The sequence below is a fragment of the Cynocephalus volans genome, chromosome 14 (genome assembly GCF_027409185.1).
Source record: "Cynocephalus volans isolate mCynVol1 chromosome 14, mCynVol1.pri, whole genome shotgun sequence".
NCBI lineage: Eukaryota > Metazoa > Chordata > Mammalia > Dermoptera > Cynocephalidae > Cynocephalus > Cynocephalus volans.
In genome coordinates this window covers 69711568-69730362 of record NC_084473.1, presented here as the reverse complement: position 1 = coordinate 69730362, position 18795 = coordinate 69711568, and the positions used below count along the sequence as shown (strand labels likewise).

At 44.8% G+C, this 18795-nt stretch overlaps 1 protein-coding gene across 1 annotated transcript; it reads right to left on the bottom strand.

The window, feature by feature from the left end:
- Positions 1 to 419: 419 nt before the first annotated feature.
- On the bottom strand, positions 420 to 18242 carry CCT7 (chaperonin containing TCP1 subunit 7). Its single transcript, XM_063078671.1, has 12 exons — positions 18104 to 18242; positions 12284 to 12437; positions 11395 to 11501; positions 9779 to 9904; positions 8403 to 8455; positions 7875 to 8046; positions 4674 to 4838; positions 3665 to 3853; positions 2881 to 2978; positions 2379 to 2511; positions 1683 to 1889; positions 420 to 792 (listed from the first exon to the last, which is right to left on the bottom strand). The coding sequence occupies exons 1-12, from the start codon at positions 18107 to 18109 to the stop codon at positions 571 to 573; spliced, it is 1632 nt and encodes a 543-aa protein (XP_062934741.1). The 5' UTR covers positions 18110 to 18242; the 3' UTR covers positions 420 to 570.
- Positions 18243 to 18795: the final 553 nt, after the last annotated feature.

Below are 18795 nucleotides of genomic sequence, written 5' to 3'. Positions count from 1 at the left end.
AGTTTAGAGAGGATGCAGTGTCCCTAAAACATCCATCCCAGAGTTGTCAACCTCAAGATCTTGAGTAAGAGGAAACAAAGACTGAGCCAAAAGAATATGGATGGAGAAGGGGCTGACAAGGTTTTAACACATTTACTCAAACCAGAGAAATGCTGGGAGCAGCGCCTCACTAGGCCAGGACTATATAAGATGATGTCAGAAGAAAAGGAAGCAATTCCACATCTCCCGGCCACTTCTGGGACTCAGAATACAACCGTAGTAAAACTTCCAGATGGGTCACTACAGTGGAGTTCACCCCACTGCGGGAGATAATTTTCTCTTTTCTACCTGTTGGGCAAGTGCATGCAAAACTAAAATTATGAGCTGCAGTCAGACATTTCTGTGTAAAACTACTGCGCCCAAATAATTTACAAAGTTAATCCTAAGTCTTGAGTTTTATTTAAATAAACTCCAGTAAGAACAGAGTGGGCCAGTTACTACCCCTTCCCATAACCCCAATTAACCAAGCCAGGGAGAGTAAGTGCACCCTGCAGCAAGCCTGCCAGCCAGTTGCGATGGAGGGGGTGCCTCTCAGTGGGGGTGGCCACGACCTCGGCCCCGGCCAGCTGCTGGAGGAGCATCCACAGTTGAGCGGGGGTTCTTGATGGTCTCATCTACAGAGACAATAAGGCAGGCAGCCTCAGAGGCAGCTGTCAGGGCGTTAATCCGCACCATAGCTGGCTCCCACACGAAAGCTTCAAAGTTGTCAGCAATGTCCTCGTTGTTGATGTCCACCCCATACCACGTACCCCCCTGAAAGAGGAAAAGAAGGGAAGTAATGTGGAACTTCTCTCAAGTTTCTTCTTGTATGCCGTTATTCCAAAAGACTAACTGTTGGGAACCCTCAGACTCTGAATTTGATGGCAGTTTCCTGAGGAAGATGGCATCATCCTAGGGCATCACAACAGGAACCTGCAAGTGCACCTCTTCCCACCCCTACTCTTGCCAACCACTCCCTTCAAACCCTGGACACACTGATCACACAAGAGCTCTGGGCACTCTCCCAGGCAAGCTGCTGTGTTTTGGGGAGGCCCCATCCTCAGGGCCCCTGAGTACTATGCATGTCAAACCATGGTTCTCAAGAGAAATGAGAACAAATACTTTACAAACACTTTCCAATCCCTTATCTTACTTTACCATCTCACTGCCTCAATTAATCCCCATTTTACAGATGAGGAAACTGAGACACAGAGAGGTAAAGTGACTTGCTTCAAGTCCTAATACAAGCCAGAAGCAAGGTCACTCATTACTGAGTACTGCTGTCGCAGTGCTGAGCACTTAACAAACATGGAGCCATGGCTGAGCACAGGTCATCAGGAATCCAGAGTGCTTCACCTCCACACCAAGAAACCCACTACATGCAGCCAGCATGTGCTTCCAGGGAGGAGGCTGTGGGTTCCTCGGGTTACTCTCATCACACTGTGAGGAGCGATCATACCCTTGGTAGAAGCAATGAACAAACCCTGGAACCTCCAGTCCTGGCACCATGGCTTTCCCTCTGCCCTCAGAGAAGCCAGTTAGTTGGTGCTGGGCTGAATTCCACCCCATCACCTGGGCCATGTGCCCAGCTTGAGTAAGCACAGCATACATTCAGAATCCAGCCCCATCCACTCAATCCCTTTACCCTGAGGAGAAGGACCCACCTGGGCATGCCGAGCCCGCAGTTTGTTGAGGATGTTTGTGGCATCAAAGCCAGCATTGTCACACAACTGGCGTGGGATAATCTCCAAGGCCTTGGCATACGCCCCAATCAACAGCTGCTGTTTTCCTGGAATAGTTCTTGAGTAATCCCGCAGGTATTTGGAGAGCTCCATCTCAATGGCCCCACCACCAGCCACCACCGAATCATTCTGCAGAGACCAGACTACCTCTCAATGCAAGCAGGCCCCTGGGCCAAGCAAGCTCCAAGTTGGAAAACTCAGTAGGTGCTCCACTTAGTAGGTCCTCCCGCCCAGAAAGAGAGTGGTTCCTCATTCCTTCCCCCATCCCAACGCCCAGAAGCCCAAGTATGGCCCCTGTTTAGCACACCCCAACTTTAACGCAGTAAACCTTATGGTTTCTGACCATCTTCAAGGTCATCTATAACTTGAGGGCACTTGCACAATCAGTGGGATGGCTGAATACATAAGCTCTACAGTTTGCTAGCAAGAACAAGTCTCAGTCTTTAAGGCAGCATGACCTACTTTTGAGAGTCTGAGGCTCAGTTCCTCTATGATTTGCGGGGCGAATAAGGAAAAGGCAGGTTATTATGTAGGGAAGGAATCACCACACAAATCCAGGGTCTGATCAACTAGAGAGATAGAACAGGCTATACAGGCAGGCGGCCATGAGCCCTGTACCTTGATGGCCCTCCTGACAATCATGATGGCATCATGCAGAGAACGCTCTGTCTCTTCCATAAACTGCTCAGCGCCACCACGGAGGATGAAGGTGCATGTCTTGGCCTTAGGGCAGCCAGTGAAGAAATTGTACCTACACCCAGGATCAAATTGTACACACATGAACTCCTTTCTGCGGCCATCCAGCTATATTCTATCCTCACCATCAAGCCCTCCCAACACACAGCAGCTGCTTATGTTCATCACCCAGGCTGCCCATCCCAACCTTAAAGACATTTTCTTGAGAAGGTCTGGGGCTGACCACAGGGGCATAAAAGACTCAGACCCACTAGTTCTTTCTCTCCTTTAACATTCTTTGTACCTGAACTCTTTAGACCCTGAAAAGTGAGACCCCTAAAAAAGAATAGCACAAGCTGTATACCATGCTCCCAAGATGGCAGAAAGCCAGACCCAGGCAGCTCCCATGAGCTCAGCCTACAGGCAGCCTGGGCCTGCAGCTCACCTCTCGCCTCCAATCTGGGCCTCTTCAAATAGCTGGCAGCAGCCCAGCACATCTGCTGACAAAGCATTCACACTGGTCTGGATTGAGCCTCCACAGGCCTGAGGAACAAGGAAGGCAAAGCATCTAGCAGTGAAGGCTCGCAACAAGGCCAGTCAGCTTCCGGCCGCCTGGTCTCAAAGCCATTTCCCATGTGGACTCTGCCCTGGAGCCCTGAGCCTCTGTACTGAATAAACCACCCTTTCACTTGACCTCCACGCCCCTTTCTGAAGGAGTAGAAAAGAAACAGAACTAAAACACATGAAGGGTAAACATGCCTAGTTAAAAGGAGAGGGGGACCCCTTCAATTGAGCATGCACTCCCTCCCCCGAACTGGGGTGCTTTGGATCCAGCAACTGAACTCAGGAGCAATACATTAAACCTAAAAGTGTCTTTGTGAGATGCTCGAGAAGAAAAGAAATCTGGCCAGAAGCATACACTTGAGCTTATCCAGCTAATCAGAGCAGTACTGTTAGTTTCCCTCACAAACCAGATTTCTTGACCTGTTTTGGTTAGATTAACTTTAAAGCAGTTTGTATTACTGCGCACGCGCGCGCGCGCACGCACGCACGCACGCACACACACACAAAAATGGGAATGGAGTGCTTCCTGGCAAAAAGAAAGAGTTATAAGAAGACAGGACTGGAGTCACATACCAACCTGACAGTGCACTCTATTATACCAGGGGTAAATGAAAACCCCTTGAGGGCCACGAAGGCCAAGAAGCAGGCTGTGAAAGTTTAGTTACCATCATTGTCCTCTTCAGATCCTCCTCAGGCACTCGGCCAGCACAGAACATGTCCCTGTCAGCAAAGTACTGGGTGGCCACATCCCCAATGGGGAGTTTGGACAAGACGACTTTGGCTCCAGAATGATGGATCCTCTCTAACTTGTCATAGAGAATGTTCCACTCAGCATCAACAATTGCCTGATAATCCTGAAGAGACCCGGAAAAAGATGAGGATACTTTGGGCTGGAGGTAGGCATATATGGTAGGCTAGAATATACCTCCCAAAATAGAACATGCTGATTTTATCTGGGAATTAACAGGGGTAAACAGAATAGCCAATCCTCAGTCCAAGCAAACAAGGATCCCTATAAGATAACTTACTAACCACGTAAAACTTACAAACACAAAAGCAGAATGTAACACCAGGGCTGGGAGCTACCCTAGAGCTGACACTGCCAAGGTGTGAGAAACAATTTAGCCTGGCTGACATGTGGCTTCTTCTGAGGTGGTGCACCCATGGAGTTCCCTATGATCAGACTCCTCCACCAAAGGCAATTCTGCACTGGGGATGTATTTCCCACAAGCTGCTCCTAGGTGGGTGAAACTGCTACCTCCAGAGGCAGCCTTGGTAATATCAATGATGGGAACACACCTGTCCCTGCAGCATGAGACCCAGTCTAGGAGTCTAGAAAGAAAGGAGCCTACATCAGCCCAAACAAAGGGAACCAAAATACTGGGCCAGCCATGTAGCTGGAGAGCTCCTGCTGACCCATTCCCCAGAGCAAGAGCATAAAATTTCAACAGGTTTTCCCTATCCGAATTGCCTCAGATTGAGCTCACTCAAGGAAAGTATACAGAGAGAAAAGAAGTGGGCTTGTTATTTAGACATCAACATTCAGGGGAGCAAGAGGAGAAAGGGGCCCAAAAGGAGCCTGAGAAGCAAGCTGGGCCTAAGACAGCCATGAGGTCTGAGGCTCCTGTCCAAAAATCTGCCCATTTCAGTGCTTTGCCGCTGGTTAAGGCTTACCTCGACTGTGTGGACTCTGATTTCCGCATTATCTTTCTCAGCTTTCAGCTCGAGCTCAACATTTAAAAGGGCAATCATGGGATTCTTGTACTTTTTGGGTTGCATTTCAAACCCAGCATAAGAGAAAGTCTTCTTGAATGCAACACCAGCTATGAGCTGAGACTCCTGTTTAAAAAAAAAGAAACAGTTCAATGGTTTGGTACCAGCACAAATAAGATTATGCTAGTGGTTTGCTGAGCTAGCGCTTGCCCATTTCTATGAACCTGAAAGAGTTAACTATGTCTTTATTTCACTGTTGTAACAAAGCCTTTCCGCTATCATAAAATTTGGAACAAGTCAATTTTTCAAAAAAGTAACACCAAATACATTTTAGTTATCCCTTTAATATAAGGAAAATCATTCAGTTTGCAAAGACAAAGCATGGTGATGGCCTGTTGGGATGTCCTCTAAGACCGGCCTCTGAGGCACTTGCCAGTGGATAATGCTGTATTTACATACAATGCCAGGAAAGGAGCCAGGTGTTAATGAATAAGGCAAAAGCTGTCCAGTATTTCCCCTGTCTGTCTCCCAACTCCCAAACCTCAAGTCTCATCCCACTGCACACATCTTTTTGTACCCCTACCTACACTGCAAACTTACACCCCTCACAGCATGTGTGCTGTAGCCTAGATGCCTCCCTTTCCAGAAGATGAAGCCAAAAGGGCATAAGAATCAGAAATCCTCTACATAGTTCCAAGCAATCATCATGATTCCTCACTTCTCACTTCCTAAGACATGGACTTCTCCTACGTGGTCCATAACAGAGCTTCCTGTGGGTTGGAACAACAGAAAGCAAGTTGCACTCAGGACTGACTTCAGCACTATGATGAGACTAAGGTTCAAATCTCAGACGTCTTTCTTACTATTCATCAAGTCCTTCCCCATGCCATAAAAAAGGATATTCAGTTCAATGACACTTACATTCTATGCCAGTGCTAACCTACAATTCTAACCTGTAACACTGTAGCCCATTGGTGAACAGTTTCTGTCCCCAATTCCTGTTATCATTCAAATCTACAGCCTCCTAAAGGGGGTGATGCCTAGGCTGAATCATGATGGATGAAAAGATATTAGTCAAACAAAAAAAAGGAAGAAAGGGGTGTTCCCAAGAGGATGTAGTGTTACAGAATCAGAGAATAAAAAGCCATCTGAAGTTGCTGGAATGTGAAGTAGAAGGCAGGGACCAGCCAGTGAGGAGGGAGGGGGAGGCAGGCAGGGGCCAGTGTAGAAGGATCTTATAGTTTCTGCTAAGGACTGGCTCTCATCTTATAGACAATGTGGACCCCAGCAGGCTTTATGCAGAGGAGTAAAGTGGGGAACTTCACCCTGCAACAGAAAGTAGAATGCATCTAAAGGCTGCAAGACTGGAAGAAGGATGACAATAGTCCTGGAAAGGAGTAAAAGAGACAGATTAAAGAAATAATTAGTAAATTAGTAGGTAAAAATGAGACAATGGTTGTGTGGAGTCAGACATGTTTTCAAGGATGACCCTAGATTTACCCTAGATTTCTGGTTTGAGTGATGAATAAACAGTGGTGATACCGATTGTGACGAGGAATACAGAAAATGCTACAGGTTTGGAGAACGAGGTAAGATTAGCAGCAATTAGATATAGGAATTCAACAGGTCTTCCACTGGGAGCTCAGGGGAGAGGTGAGGACTAGAGATACAGGAAGTTTTCAGTTAATGCTGAGAATAAGGAAATAACCACTACCACCATTTACTGAATTCTGCATCAGGTTTTATGTTAAGAGTTTTACATGCATTTAATCAATGTGGAACAGTGTGGGGAAAACACAAGAGTGGTTTAGAGTTCCCGGCTTTCTCACCAGATAAGATTATTCGTTCTGATCCCTAGTTTAGTGGATGCCAATCTAATCTCAAGGGTTTATGGAAGAAGGAAGGCCCAGGAAAAGATGAAAAAATTACCACTAAAGGAGTGGGTAAAGACAAAGTCTGCAAGTCAAGATAAAGACCAGGGAATGGCTCAGATGACCTCCAGATTCCTCACAGCTTTATCACATAAAGAGAACCTCAGCCCACTGGTCTGACATATGCCATAACAAGAAGGAGAATGACAGTGCAGTTTGGGACGTAAAGTGAAAGGATAAAAAGTGAAAGGCCAGGCTATAATATTTCAAGCAAGTCTTCCCCTGTCCATATCACTTCAGTTGAGGTCACCAAGGAAGAGTGTAGTAAGAAGTACAGTAGGCCAGAGACTAAAAAGGTCAAAAGTAGCACAGAGACACAAATACCAAAGAACGTTTCCAAACAGATAACTACTGTGTTAAAAAAGAATAAGTTACAGTTCTGCTGTCCAATACAATAGTGACTAGCCATATGTTGCTATTAAAATTAAAATTAAATCTATAATTCAGTTCCACGGCTGCACTAGCTGCATTTCAGGTGCTCAACAGCCACATGTGAAAAGGGCTACCATATTAGGCATGCAACAGTTCCACCATAACAGAAAGTTCTACTGGACAGCACTGAGTTAAGAGCTACACATCCTGATGTAGATCAATTTCTAAAATATGTTATTAAATGGACAAAAGCAACAGAACACTATGTATTATAAGCAATCATTTATGTTTAAAAAAACCAATATTTATATACATGCTTGTATATGCGCAAAGTAATTCTAGAAGGATACACACACACCAACTGATAATAGTGGCTACATAAGAGTCAGAGGTGGTACATAGAACACTTAATTTTTACTTTAGGCCCTTTTATACAGTTTGAACTAGGTGTCCTCTGTTCAAGATAAAGAAAAGGGAGAGCCTGACCATATCACTTGGGAGTGAAGAATGGACTGATAAATATCCCTCAGATTTATCAATTGGAAGGGTCACAGGTAATTTATTTGAGCAAGCCCTACCCCTCCCCACCCCCACACTGATACAGAGAACCTGAGATTCTGAAAATCAGCCAGTTCAATTTTCTGTTCTGCTGACAGGCAAATAAAGATGCACGGAGACTACAAAATATACCTACAGTCACAGCCTGTACAGGTAGTATGGGAAGTACAGCCCAAGTCTGACCTCCGGTCCAATGTGCATTCTCTCCACACCTGTAGTGTGTGCCCTCCTCCCATATGAAATGGTCTGAAGGGTCAATGTGAATGCTGGTGCCATCTTAGGGAGGCCACAACAGGCTTACCTCTAGGGCTCCGCCCTGTACCTTCTTGATTCCAATCATTTTTAGCTGCAGCAAATCATCAAGCATCATCACCGCATCAACCACCATCTTAGCAAAGAAGGCTTTCTGCTGGGAGATCAGCTTGGAGCTCAGAGCTGTCATGGCACATTTCTCCAGCAGCTTTCTCTGCTCCCTGGGACACAAGGGCAGAATGCACATCAGGTCTAGAAAACCAAATTCCTCATATATGATTCTATTGCAATGAAGAGTTGGTTGCCTTCCAAACTCTAAACTGAGCCGTCTCCAACTTCATCTTCTGTATCTTTAGGGCAGATTATCAGTGACAGATGGTGGCTGCAGTCAAAGACCTCACACATGACAGCTTTTAAAATACAGTTTACAGCCTCTTTTGTGCTGTGCAGGCTAGGGCATAGCCAAGGGTCTGGCAAGAGCCAAATAGCCCCAGGCCTATATAGGGACACAACATGATTCTGCATCTAATTTGGCCACAGGAAGTCAAGGTTCTAACAAAGCCCACTGCAAACTTACACTTTATCTGTCTTCTTCACGGTCACAGCGATCTCTTTGATCTTGTTAACTGCCTGCCAAAAACAGAAGTTGAGTGAGTCTCTTATGCTAGAGCCAAACTGCTAAAGTGGATCTTAATCTCTCTTGTTAGTCCCTACTCTGTTTACTCCGAAATCTTAAGCATTTCTACTCTACAGCTGAAACATTTCTGTCTTGCAGCTACCCAGAAAAATGTAAAAGTCTACAGTTTAGAAAACTCCAAAACTTAGAAATGTAGAGTAGGTATACAGTTTGGAAGAATCATCAGAGGGCTTCCAGGATTTAGCTCTGGATTTGCAGGTAACACACTAAGACAAATGAGTGGAAACAAGCCATGACACTAGATGAGGCCCAACATTCGGGCTTATAAAAACACCTATGACAACTTTGAGAACTTTATGTATTAGTTATATGTATAATACACATACTAATATATATTAAACTTTTTATCTTTTCCAAAGTACTCCTCATTTTAATGTCACCACTTGCAGCAGAGATAGCAAAGGGAAAAAGTAAGGCCTAGAGGGATTAAGTGACTTGGCCTAGGTCACAAAATGAAGGTTAGAGAGTGAATAACAGCTTTGTCTCAAGATGTGCAATGAGGTGCTTGATAAAAACAAAGATAGCTCTCACTTACTAAAAGCCTATGATACATCTATATCATAGTCTACCAGGGGCCAGCCTGTGGCTCACTCAGGAGAGTGTGGTGCTGATAACACCAAGGCCATGGGTTCAGATCCCATATAGGGATGGGCAGTTGGCTCACTGGGTGAGCGTGGTGCTGACAACACCAAGTCAAGGGTTAAGATCCCCTTACCGGTCATCTTAAAAAAAAAAAAAAAAAGTCTATCAGGCTGACTCTAAACTGAGGCTTAAAGAGATAAGTAACATATCTTGTCAAAAAGCTACTAAACGGTGGTGCTAATAGAACCAAGGTCAAGGATTCAGATCCCTGTACTGGCCAGCCACCAACACACACACACACACACACACACACACACACACAAAATGGTAGAACTGAGATTCCTAGGAAGAAGTCAAAAAGTGCCCAAAGGGCCGGCCCGTGGCTCACTCGGGAGAGTGCGGTGCTAATAACACCAAGGCCCCGGGTTCGGATCCCATATACGGATGGCCGGTTCGCTCACTGGGTGAGCGTGGTGCTGACAACACCAAGTCAAGGGTTAAGATCCCCTTACCGGTCATCTTTAAAAAAAAAAAAAAAAAAAAAAAAAAAAAAAAAAAAGTGCCCAAAGAACTCCATTCCCCAGTCCCTCCACACTCCAGTAAGGGTATTACCCTCATTAAGAGAAATGTGAAGGTGCCTAGGCACAAGGCCAAATTAACCAGTACTCTCATACCAACTGGGTGGCTGTGCGGAAAGCTCGGATGATGATCTGGGGGTGCAAACCTTCCTCCACATACGGTTTCACTTGCTTCAGGAACTCTGCAGCCAGCAGAGTCACTGAGGTGGTGCCGTCACCGACCTGGAAGAGGGTAACAAATACACGTTTTTCTGACGTTCAGGGAATAAAGCCACAAAACTCCCAGGCAATCTACCTATTTAAACTGGGCAAGCTTTTTTCTGGAAGCATAGTTTTTGCAGTAAGTAGAAAGAAGGTGATGGTAGTTAGGTACCTATTGTGTCAAGTGGTCCTGGGCTACAAAATTAATTCCCCAGATAGCCCCATTCCCCAAAGAGGGCTGACGTGGACAATCAAATTTTCTCAAGATATGAAATCACACATGCCTATTATCTGAGAATTTATTTATTATGTACAAGGCATTGTGATGATACTTGTCATGCTTATAACGCTTACATGTCACAAAACCATGGTAGCAAGAAGCATGAGATAAATATTCTTTAAGGTGCACAAAGTACTGCAGGAGTTTACAAAACGATAATATTCAGCCAAATCCCACTAAAACAAACCTCCTAAGTCAAAGTTCTTTATATTTCAAAAACTATTTGGAATTAGTAGATCTGCTGCTAATCTTTCTTAGATGGTGTTTTTCTGTGATGAGACCCAAACCGTATTTTTAATGAGAGAGGAAAAGAACAAGAGCTTTTAAGAAAACTGACTAACCTCTAATTTGGAAGAAATTTATTTTTAACTCACTTACGTCCATTGTGCAAGGTAAGGAATTCTCAAAGGGAAAAAACAGGGTTACTATAGAGAAGGGTTTAAGCTGCCAAGTCTCTAGACAGAAAGGCATCATTCCCTTGCTGAAGACAGTAACAAATAAATCCAGACTATTCTCACTTTAATTTTATATAAACCATACTGTTTTATAGGCTACTGGATCTTAATAAACCTTTTAATATAACTTCAAGACATTCCTGTAATATACAAGGGGTCTTCAAAAAGTTCATGGAAAGATTCATATTATTCTTTAATTCTATTTTTCCATGAACTTTTTAAAGTATCGTCATACATATTCTGCAGCACTTTAAAATGCAAACCTGTCTCTCTCTACGTTTATTATTAAGACTCCAGGTTAGAATCAATTTTTTTAAAAAAAACAAACAAAGACTGGCTAATGCCACTGAATTGTACATTTAAAAAGAATAAATTTTATATTTTAACACCATTTTTAAAAAAAAGGGCAGACAGGAAACCTTAAGAGTTCCCAGCCCCTTTTTATAAGGTGACTAACTGAAGAGAATTTAAGTTATTTATCTAGCAGCTCACATGCATGACAGCACACAGGTCAGGTCCTACGGTCTCAGGCAGCAGACTCACCTCTGAAGACCACTGCCATTCACCAGTGTGTTAATGAATGTGAACAGCTATGTGCGATGGAAGAGCATGAATTTTAAAAGACTGTTCATTCTAAGTATTTTTACAAGCATGTATTATTTGTACAATTATAATTTTAGATATAAAATTTTTTAAAAATTTTAGAAAGGAGAACAAAGGAGCATGCAAGCATGTATTTCAACCTCCATTTAAACACATACAATTGATTTTCCTACCTCAGCATCTTGGGATTTGGCAATGTCCACTAAAGTCTTTGCTGCAGGATGAACAACATCAAGGAGTTTCAGAATTGTAGCTCCATCATTAGAAATTGTTGCTTTGCCTAAAAAGAAAGAAACAAACAAATAAAAAACAAATAAAAATATCAAAAGCCCCTTTCTTAAATCCTGTCTTCTAGTTGGACCCGGAGTCTAAGCACACTTTTTATCCCAAGTACAGTGATTCAACCCTGGACCTTGGTGTTATCAGCACCCTGCTCTAACCAAATAAGCTAACTGGACAGCACAATGTACGCCTTACTGGGATGGGGATGAGGGGATCATGGTGGGATTGAAGAGGAAGAACACCAATCTGATCTTTTCACACACAGCATTAACTCTATGCACAAAGGGCTGCCTAAAACCACAAGCTTTCGAAGATCATGGGCTCCTGATTTTCTCTGACCAGCAATTAATACAGCTCAACTGGCCGTAGAAAAGATTTTTTAAATGAGAAGAATAACCATTTACATATTCTTAACACAGTTGATACCCTCATATCTCATCACGTGTCAATTAAAACACTAAAGCATAAAGAGGAATTTTCTCTTTGACTTGGTAACATGACACAATGAGAGAGACCACAGGCAACTCCAGATGGTTATATTTCTTATTTCTAGGACACAATTCCATACAAGGCAACAGGATCCTAAACCCAGTTTCTCCCATAAACTCTCACAAGGTCTCAGCATTCAGGACAATGTATGAAACGGAACTGCTTCAGAGTAAGCAATCCCTCAGAGATTTTAAATGCAGTGGGATTTCTGATGCCAATCTGTGCCAGTTCTAAACACTCCCCCAGAGCCTTCTCTCCTGCACACAGGCCTGGGGAACCCCGTAGACTTACCTCGGCCATCCACGATTAGCTTGTCCATACCACGGGGACCCAGGGTGGTTCTTACAGCTTCGGCAATCACCTGGCACGCACTGATGTTACTCACAAGCTGGGGGATGCCTTGGGAGCTATCAGTCCCCTCTTTCAACAAGATAACTGGTGTCGGCTAGAGAAGAAAGAGCAATTGACTGCTTTTAATAATCATATATTGGGCCAACCCCGTGGCTCACTCGGGAGAGTGTGGTGCTGGGAGCGCAGCAGCGCTCCCGCCGCAGGTTCGGATCCTATATAGGAATGGCTGGTTCGCTCACTGGCTGAGCGCGGTCACAGAAAAGGACAAAAAAAAAAAAAAATCATATATTACAATGAGACTCAAAGGGAGAAGGGAGAGGAAAAGTGCTTCCATCTCCCCATAAAATAATTATCTGGAGACTTTTAAAAACCACATTCCCTCACTGTCCGCTGCATACATTCCCCGACCAGCCTCTATCTCCAGACACACTGCCAAGATGACAGCATTCCCTATAGGAGTGCCAGAAAGAAAAATGGTTTGAGAAGCACTGATCTAATTTGGAAGAACAAATCAGGCAATCAGGTGTTCTCCAGTGCCCAGCTGAATGAGCACACAGCCTTTTCAACTTCTGACCTTATTCCCTGTACTGAGGAATTAGGTCACAGCACAGGAGGAAGAAGCAAGTCCCACTCAGTGTTCACCCCCCCCCCCCCAACAAAACATTCATTTGTCTATGTTACAGCTCAATCTTAGAGAAGCATATGGGGCATCGATGCAAAATTCAAGGTGCCAACAGCTTGAGGTGCTGTCCTAGAGATGCCCAGGCAGACAGTTTTACCAGTGATGTTCCATTGGAGTGTAGGAAAAAGGCAGAGATAGAAATAGCACCTTTGTCCTGTCTCATAAAATGACAATATATTTAATTCCTACACCAACGTTTCCATCACTCATGCTGGCTCCATAAAGCTTCTGTGAGACTTCATTTCCAATCAGAGACAACCCAAAGAAGTTTTTCTCTTTCTATTTTGCATTGGCCCCTAGAACAGTCACTATCTCTGTTAAGGACCTCACTTGCAGACCTGCTGGAAACTCTGGGAAGACAGGGATATCGCTTGTTTTAAAGGGCCTGCTTAGACGTCTGTGTTCCAGTGATCATTAGCACAGACCATTAAGCTTGCTCAGCCTCACAAACCAGAGTTCTTTCTGCATCCAAGCCTGAGCTCTCAGAGGCAAACTCATAAACCAGATCCAGCCTTCTGAGTGTTTCTGACTAATTTTGTGTGTGAAACAGAACGTAATAAGGGTAAAAACTATTTCAAAACTCTTGGGGGCCTGGCCAGTTACCTCACTCAGCTAGAGAATGATGCTGATAACACCAAGGTCAAGGGTTTGGAACCCTATGTCAGCCAGCCACCAAAAAAACAAAACCAAAAAAAAAAAACTTAAAAAAAAAAAATAAAAGTAGCAAGCAATTATTTAAAAACTTTTCTTGTGTGAAGTTACATGAGTGTAGTTCTCTTGTTTCTGCCATTTTGCCATGTGATACCCTGTGTCACTGGGTCACCACGAAGAACAAGGACCTCACCAGAAGTGTTCCCTGGACTTTGGACTTCCCAGCCTCTAAAACTGTAGAATGGCACACACAAGTGCCCAGAGACCGATGCATGCGAAGGGAAGACAATGTGAAGACACATAGAGAGAAGACTGCCATGTAACACCAAGCACTGTCAGCACACATCTGTACCAAGAATTCACAGGAAGGGCCTATAACGTGCCTCTAACTAATATCCATCAGCTTCCCAAACCCTTCTCAAAATAAACATATAATTTTTTAAAAATGTTATATGAGTGTTACTAGGCTTTGATTTTAAATTTCTTACTGTGGCGTGCAATAAAAAATTTGAAGTCCACTTCTAGGGGTACTTTGGGTGTCTGAGCAAGGAAGGCCCAGGAAAGCACAGGGCTATCCTAGCCTAACAACAAGGAGTGAGGAATTCACATACTACAAACAATGTCTAGTGACTCATGAGGCTGACTTCATATTTGCTGGGCAATTCCTTAAAAAGTTCAATTACTGGGCTGGCCCATGGCTCACTTGGGAGAGTGTGGTGTTGATAACACCAAGGCCACAGGTTCGGATCCCTATATAGGGATGGCCAGTTTGCTCACTTGGGGAGTGTGGTGCTGACAACACTAAGTCAAGGGTTAAGATCCCCTTACCAATCATCTTTAAAAATAAAAAAGTTCAATTACTTTAACCACTGGAGGGTACTGAGCAAGAAGAAGATTGGAATAAAGCTGAAAAGGCATGCAGGAACCAGATTACATGCACACCTGAGTGAGACCATAAGAAGAAGTTTAGATTTTATCCCTACAATGGCAGAAAGTCCCGGAAAAGCTTTTAGCAGAGAAAAGGCATACTGACATTAAAACAAAAACAAAAACCACTAGAAAATGGGTAAGAAAAGGCAGGATAGTGTGTGTGTGTGTGTGTGTGTGTGTGTGTGTGTAAGGCAGGATAGTGTGTGTGTGTGTGTGTGTGTGTGTGTGTGTGTGTGTAAAACAAAGCTGGAAAAATACCCAAAAAACTCTAAGGAATATGAGAGTGAGGGTAATGTAATACATTACTCATTAAATTTTTTTAGAGAATGCTTGTCAGCTAACCCCCTACATCTAGGGTCACGCATGGGCTGGAGGGAAAATTCCTTCCTTTTCCTGGAGTGTCTGAGGTCTGGTGGCAAGAAATGACTTTTCTATACTCCCAGTATTCTTCTGGGCCCCTAAGCTGGCCCAATATCTGACACCTTCTGTAAAGGAAAGACTGGTCTCCTGAAAGGCCCACCTTCTCCCAGCCCTGCTAAATCATTCCTTATGGCAACCTCAGGTCTTCTCTGGTCCACCCCTGATATAGATGGAGTCTCACACTTTAAATCAAAAGTCAACTTGAGTTCCAATCTGCTCCTGCTTCCTTCAAGAGATTCTTTCACCTTTTCAACAGGTTACCTTATCTAATGCTTTTATATACTTTCTCTTACCTCCACCTCCAAATTGTACCCCCACCTATAAGCCACCCTGCCATATTCTACCAAAACCACTTTCTTACCACCAGGCCAGCAATTCCTCAAAGCCCCAATTCTACCAAGACGTTTTCTCTTTAGCAGTATACAGGGGCACCCAGAACAAGGGATCCCATAACTTTCTCTTTGCTTACCCTTGCTCACAAGCTTTATATCACCATTCATCTTAAAATATGAGCTTCCCAAAGGTAAGGATCATAGTAATCTTAATTTGCAGAGTGCCAAGATTCAGCCACACAAGAAGCAATATTCAGCAGCTTTTGGTGCTAAAAATTCAAATGTTACTTGAAAGTGCTTCCTATAAGACATGAAGTAAGACAGCACTATCTTCTTGGCTTTCTTTTGGAAATACATTGGCAGTATGACGACACTAAATTTACTAAGAATTCTTAAGTACAAAGCAGTAAGGGCTTGGAAGCAGCTGACCACATATTCCCCAAGTTCGCTATGCTTTGTATGCCCTACAGAAATGTCAGGCTGGGTAGAGGAGCGATCCTATGAGGAGGAAAAGGTGGCAGAACTGGACTAGGCCAAGCCAGGCCAAGCAGGATAGGTCCTCTTTCTATTTCCAGGCACTGCTACGGAAAGCCCAGCTTCTGTCTCTAATTTACTTTCAAACTTACTCATTTTTATTCCTCAAGTAAAGAAACAATAGCAGGATACAGTAATCTGCCAAGGGTATGATGCAAAGCTTTGGAATTTCAGTTTAAAGATCTTCCTCTTCATCCTCCTTAAAAACTTTTATTAAGCATTACTAAGCTTTATATTCTATAAAACAAGACCAGGTATATACCAAGGCACACAGCACTCAACACCACAAAGGCAAGGATGTGCATTCTGCACTTGTTGTATTAAGGTCACAGGACCGGGTTTTTGAGGGACCTTTTTACCTGTCTTTCCATCACAGAAGGTGTCTAGAATATCAGGAATCTATAACAATTATTCTGATTTGAGCATCACATATTGCTCACAAGTATTGATGTTCAACTCTGTACCCCACAGATATGGACAACCTACTGTGTTACAACAAAAAAATTAAAAACAAAAAAATAGAATATCAGGGACCAATTTGATGACAGCAAGGAGGACTCTTAGTGACAGAAGCTTCACATTCCAAAAGGAGGAGAGATATATACAGCAGGGAAACAGTCAATCTGACAGAGCAGGGACCAGTTTAGCGAAAACCCATGAGTGGTGGACTGGAGGCCCTTGGTGAAGGGTTTTATTGCAGCACAGAAGAACCCTGGTTCTCATCCCCAGTTCTCTGAATGCCAACCAAAGCTCTTATGGCAGTCTTGGCATCAGGATGGATTAAAGGGAGGAAAGTAAACAAGCAACCGCCTAGCAGAATAAGAGTTAACATTTACTGAGTGCTTACATGCTAGGCACTTTACATGAATTAATTCATTTAATCCCATGTAACAATACTCTACTGCTATCCCATCTAAGAGACTGAGGACCAGAAATTAAATAACATTCTCAAAGTCACACAACTCAGAGGCAGAACTGAGTTATAAACCTAGGTACTCAGTGTGGCTCCAGAGCCTTTACTCTCAACTGTTATACTATTCTGCCTCTGCACAGAAGACGAAGACGACTTCAACAATAGGTATTGTTGAAATCGGACTGAAAAAGGACAGTACTAGAGGTGTGAAGGGGAGAGGGAGTACAGACAAATGCCAAATTCCTTCTACCTTGAGTACAAGGTGGAGTCACAGGGCTTTTGGTAGCAGAACACCTCACAGGTGACAGTCTGACAACTACCAGGACAGGGAGAAACTACAGGAGGCAGAAAAGAACAGGACTGAGTCAGATTGACAGGTCAAAATGAGTAAGTGCACAGAGAGCAATATCTTAAGAGTTTTGCCATTAAACACCTCAACAGAAGCTGGCCCTGCTCAATAGCTAACCAGGAGATACCACCAAGGCATCTGAAGCTGAGAGGAAAGGAGTAGGGCTACAGGGAGACCTTTAGGATTCACAACCCTTCCACCCTCCCCTCCACCCCAATCCTAAGAAAATGAGACCCAGAGTTAGGTAGCCAACTAAAAAAGCCTGCCTAATGTCACCGGATCTTCCCACCTCTGAGGCGGTGTTCTCATCTGCCCAGCCCATTCTCCTGGCTGAGACGCTACACCTCCAGCAACCACCTGGGCCGAGTATATTAAACAGGCACTAAATATGCGTTTATTTTATGACTGTGCGAGTGAGTGAATGAATTAAAATACTAGTGGAGAAGTCTGCTTCTATGCATGCTGCCGAGTGCGGACTGGGGGACAGCAAGCGACCACAGTGAGACCCTGTTAATCCTCATGCTGCCTTTGCCCGTTCTGGGAAGCACACATCTTTCCAGCCCGCACGTCCCAGGGCAGGCCGGGCTTCCAAGTCTGGCCGCCGATAGCGTAAGCACGCTCGACTCTCATTCGTTTCACACAGTCCCGATAGTGGGGAGCTCCAAAAAGGGGTTCCCAACGTGGGTTCACGGCCCCGAACCACCCTGGGACTTGTAGTCCTCGGCCGGCCCGACCAGAGACTACCCTTGAGCCCCACAGTCTTTGCCAATGGGTCCTGCTCCATGCCGAGCCAGACCGCAGCGGGCCGGGTTCGCCCCCAGGCTAGGGGTGGGACAGAAGACCGAGGCAGGAGGCAGGAGCGGGACCCTACGGGGCTGCCCCGGCCGAGCGGCATCAGCCACCGGCCGGATGGCAGTGGATGGCGATGGATGCGCGAGACGCCACTCACCATCATTTTGGAAGCTTATCCCGCGCCCTGCTATTCCTGCTCTCTTCTCTGTGTCCGGGCCGCCCAGCAACCCCACAATGCCCCGCGCCAGAGAAGTACCCAGAAGCTTCGCCAAGCCGTTAGACCGGGAAAGGGAAAAGATGGGCTACTTCCGCCACTCTATGGTTCGTTACCACAGAGTCGGCGTGGCTAGAAGGGCCGGAGGCGGGGCTTCGGGGGCGCTCTTGCAAGAAGCGTCAGTTTTCTGCAATGGTCGGATTTCGGTCTCTTTAATCCTGTGGGATCTTTGCGCAGTCCGCGTCTCCTACTAACCTTGATTCCACCTCTCAACCCCACTCTGCCCCCGGACGCCAGACCAAGGAATGCAATAAACGCAAACATTTATTGAACGCCGGCTTTGGGACAGGCTTATGTTAAGTAAGCTCTTTTCGTGAGTGATCTCCTCTAATCCTCATGATCCTATCGCGTTGTTTGGCACTATTATGCCCATTTTACAGATGAGGGAACTGAGGCTGAGAGGTTAGGAAAGGTGTCCACAATCAGTTGCGCAGTAAGTGGTGGCCTTGGCCCCAACGCCCAGAGTCTCTTCGAGGGGAGTCCATCAGGTCGTGGCCTCGGCGCCTACCGACAGTGAACGCGCAGGCGATGGTGGAACTAGGCGGAGGACCATCCGGACGCTAGACGAATGCCTT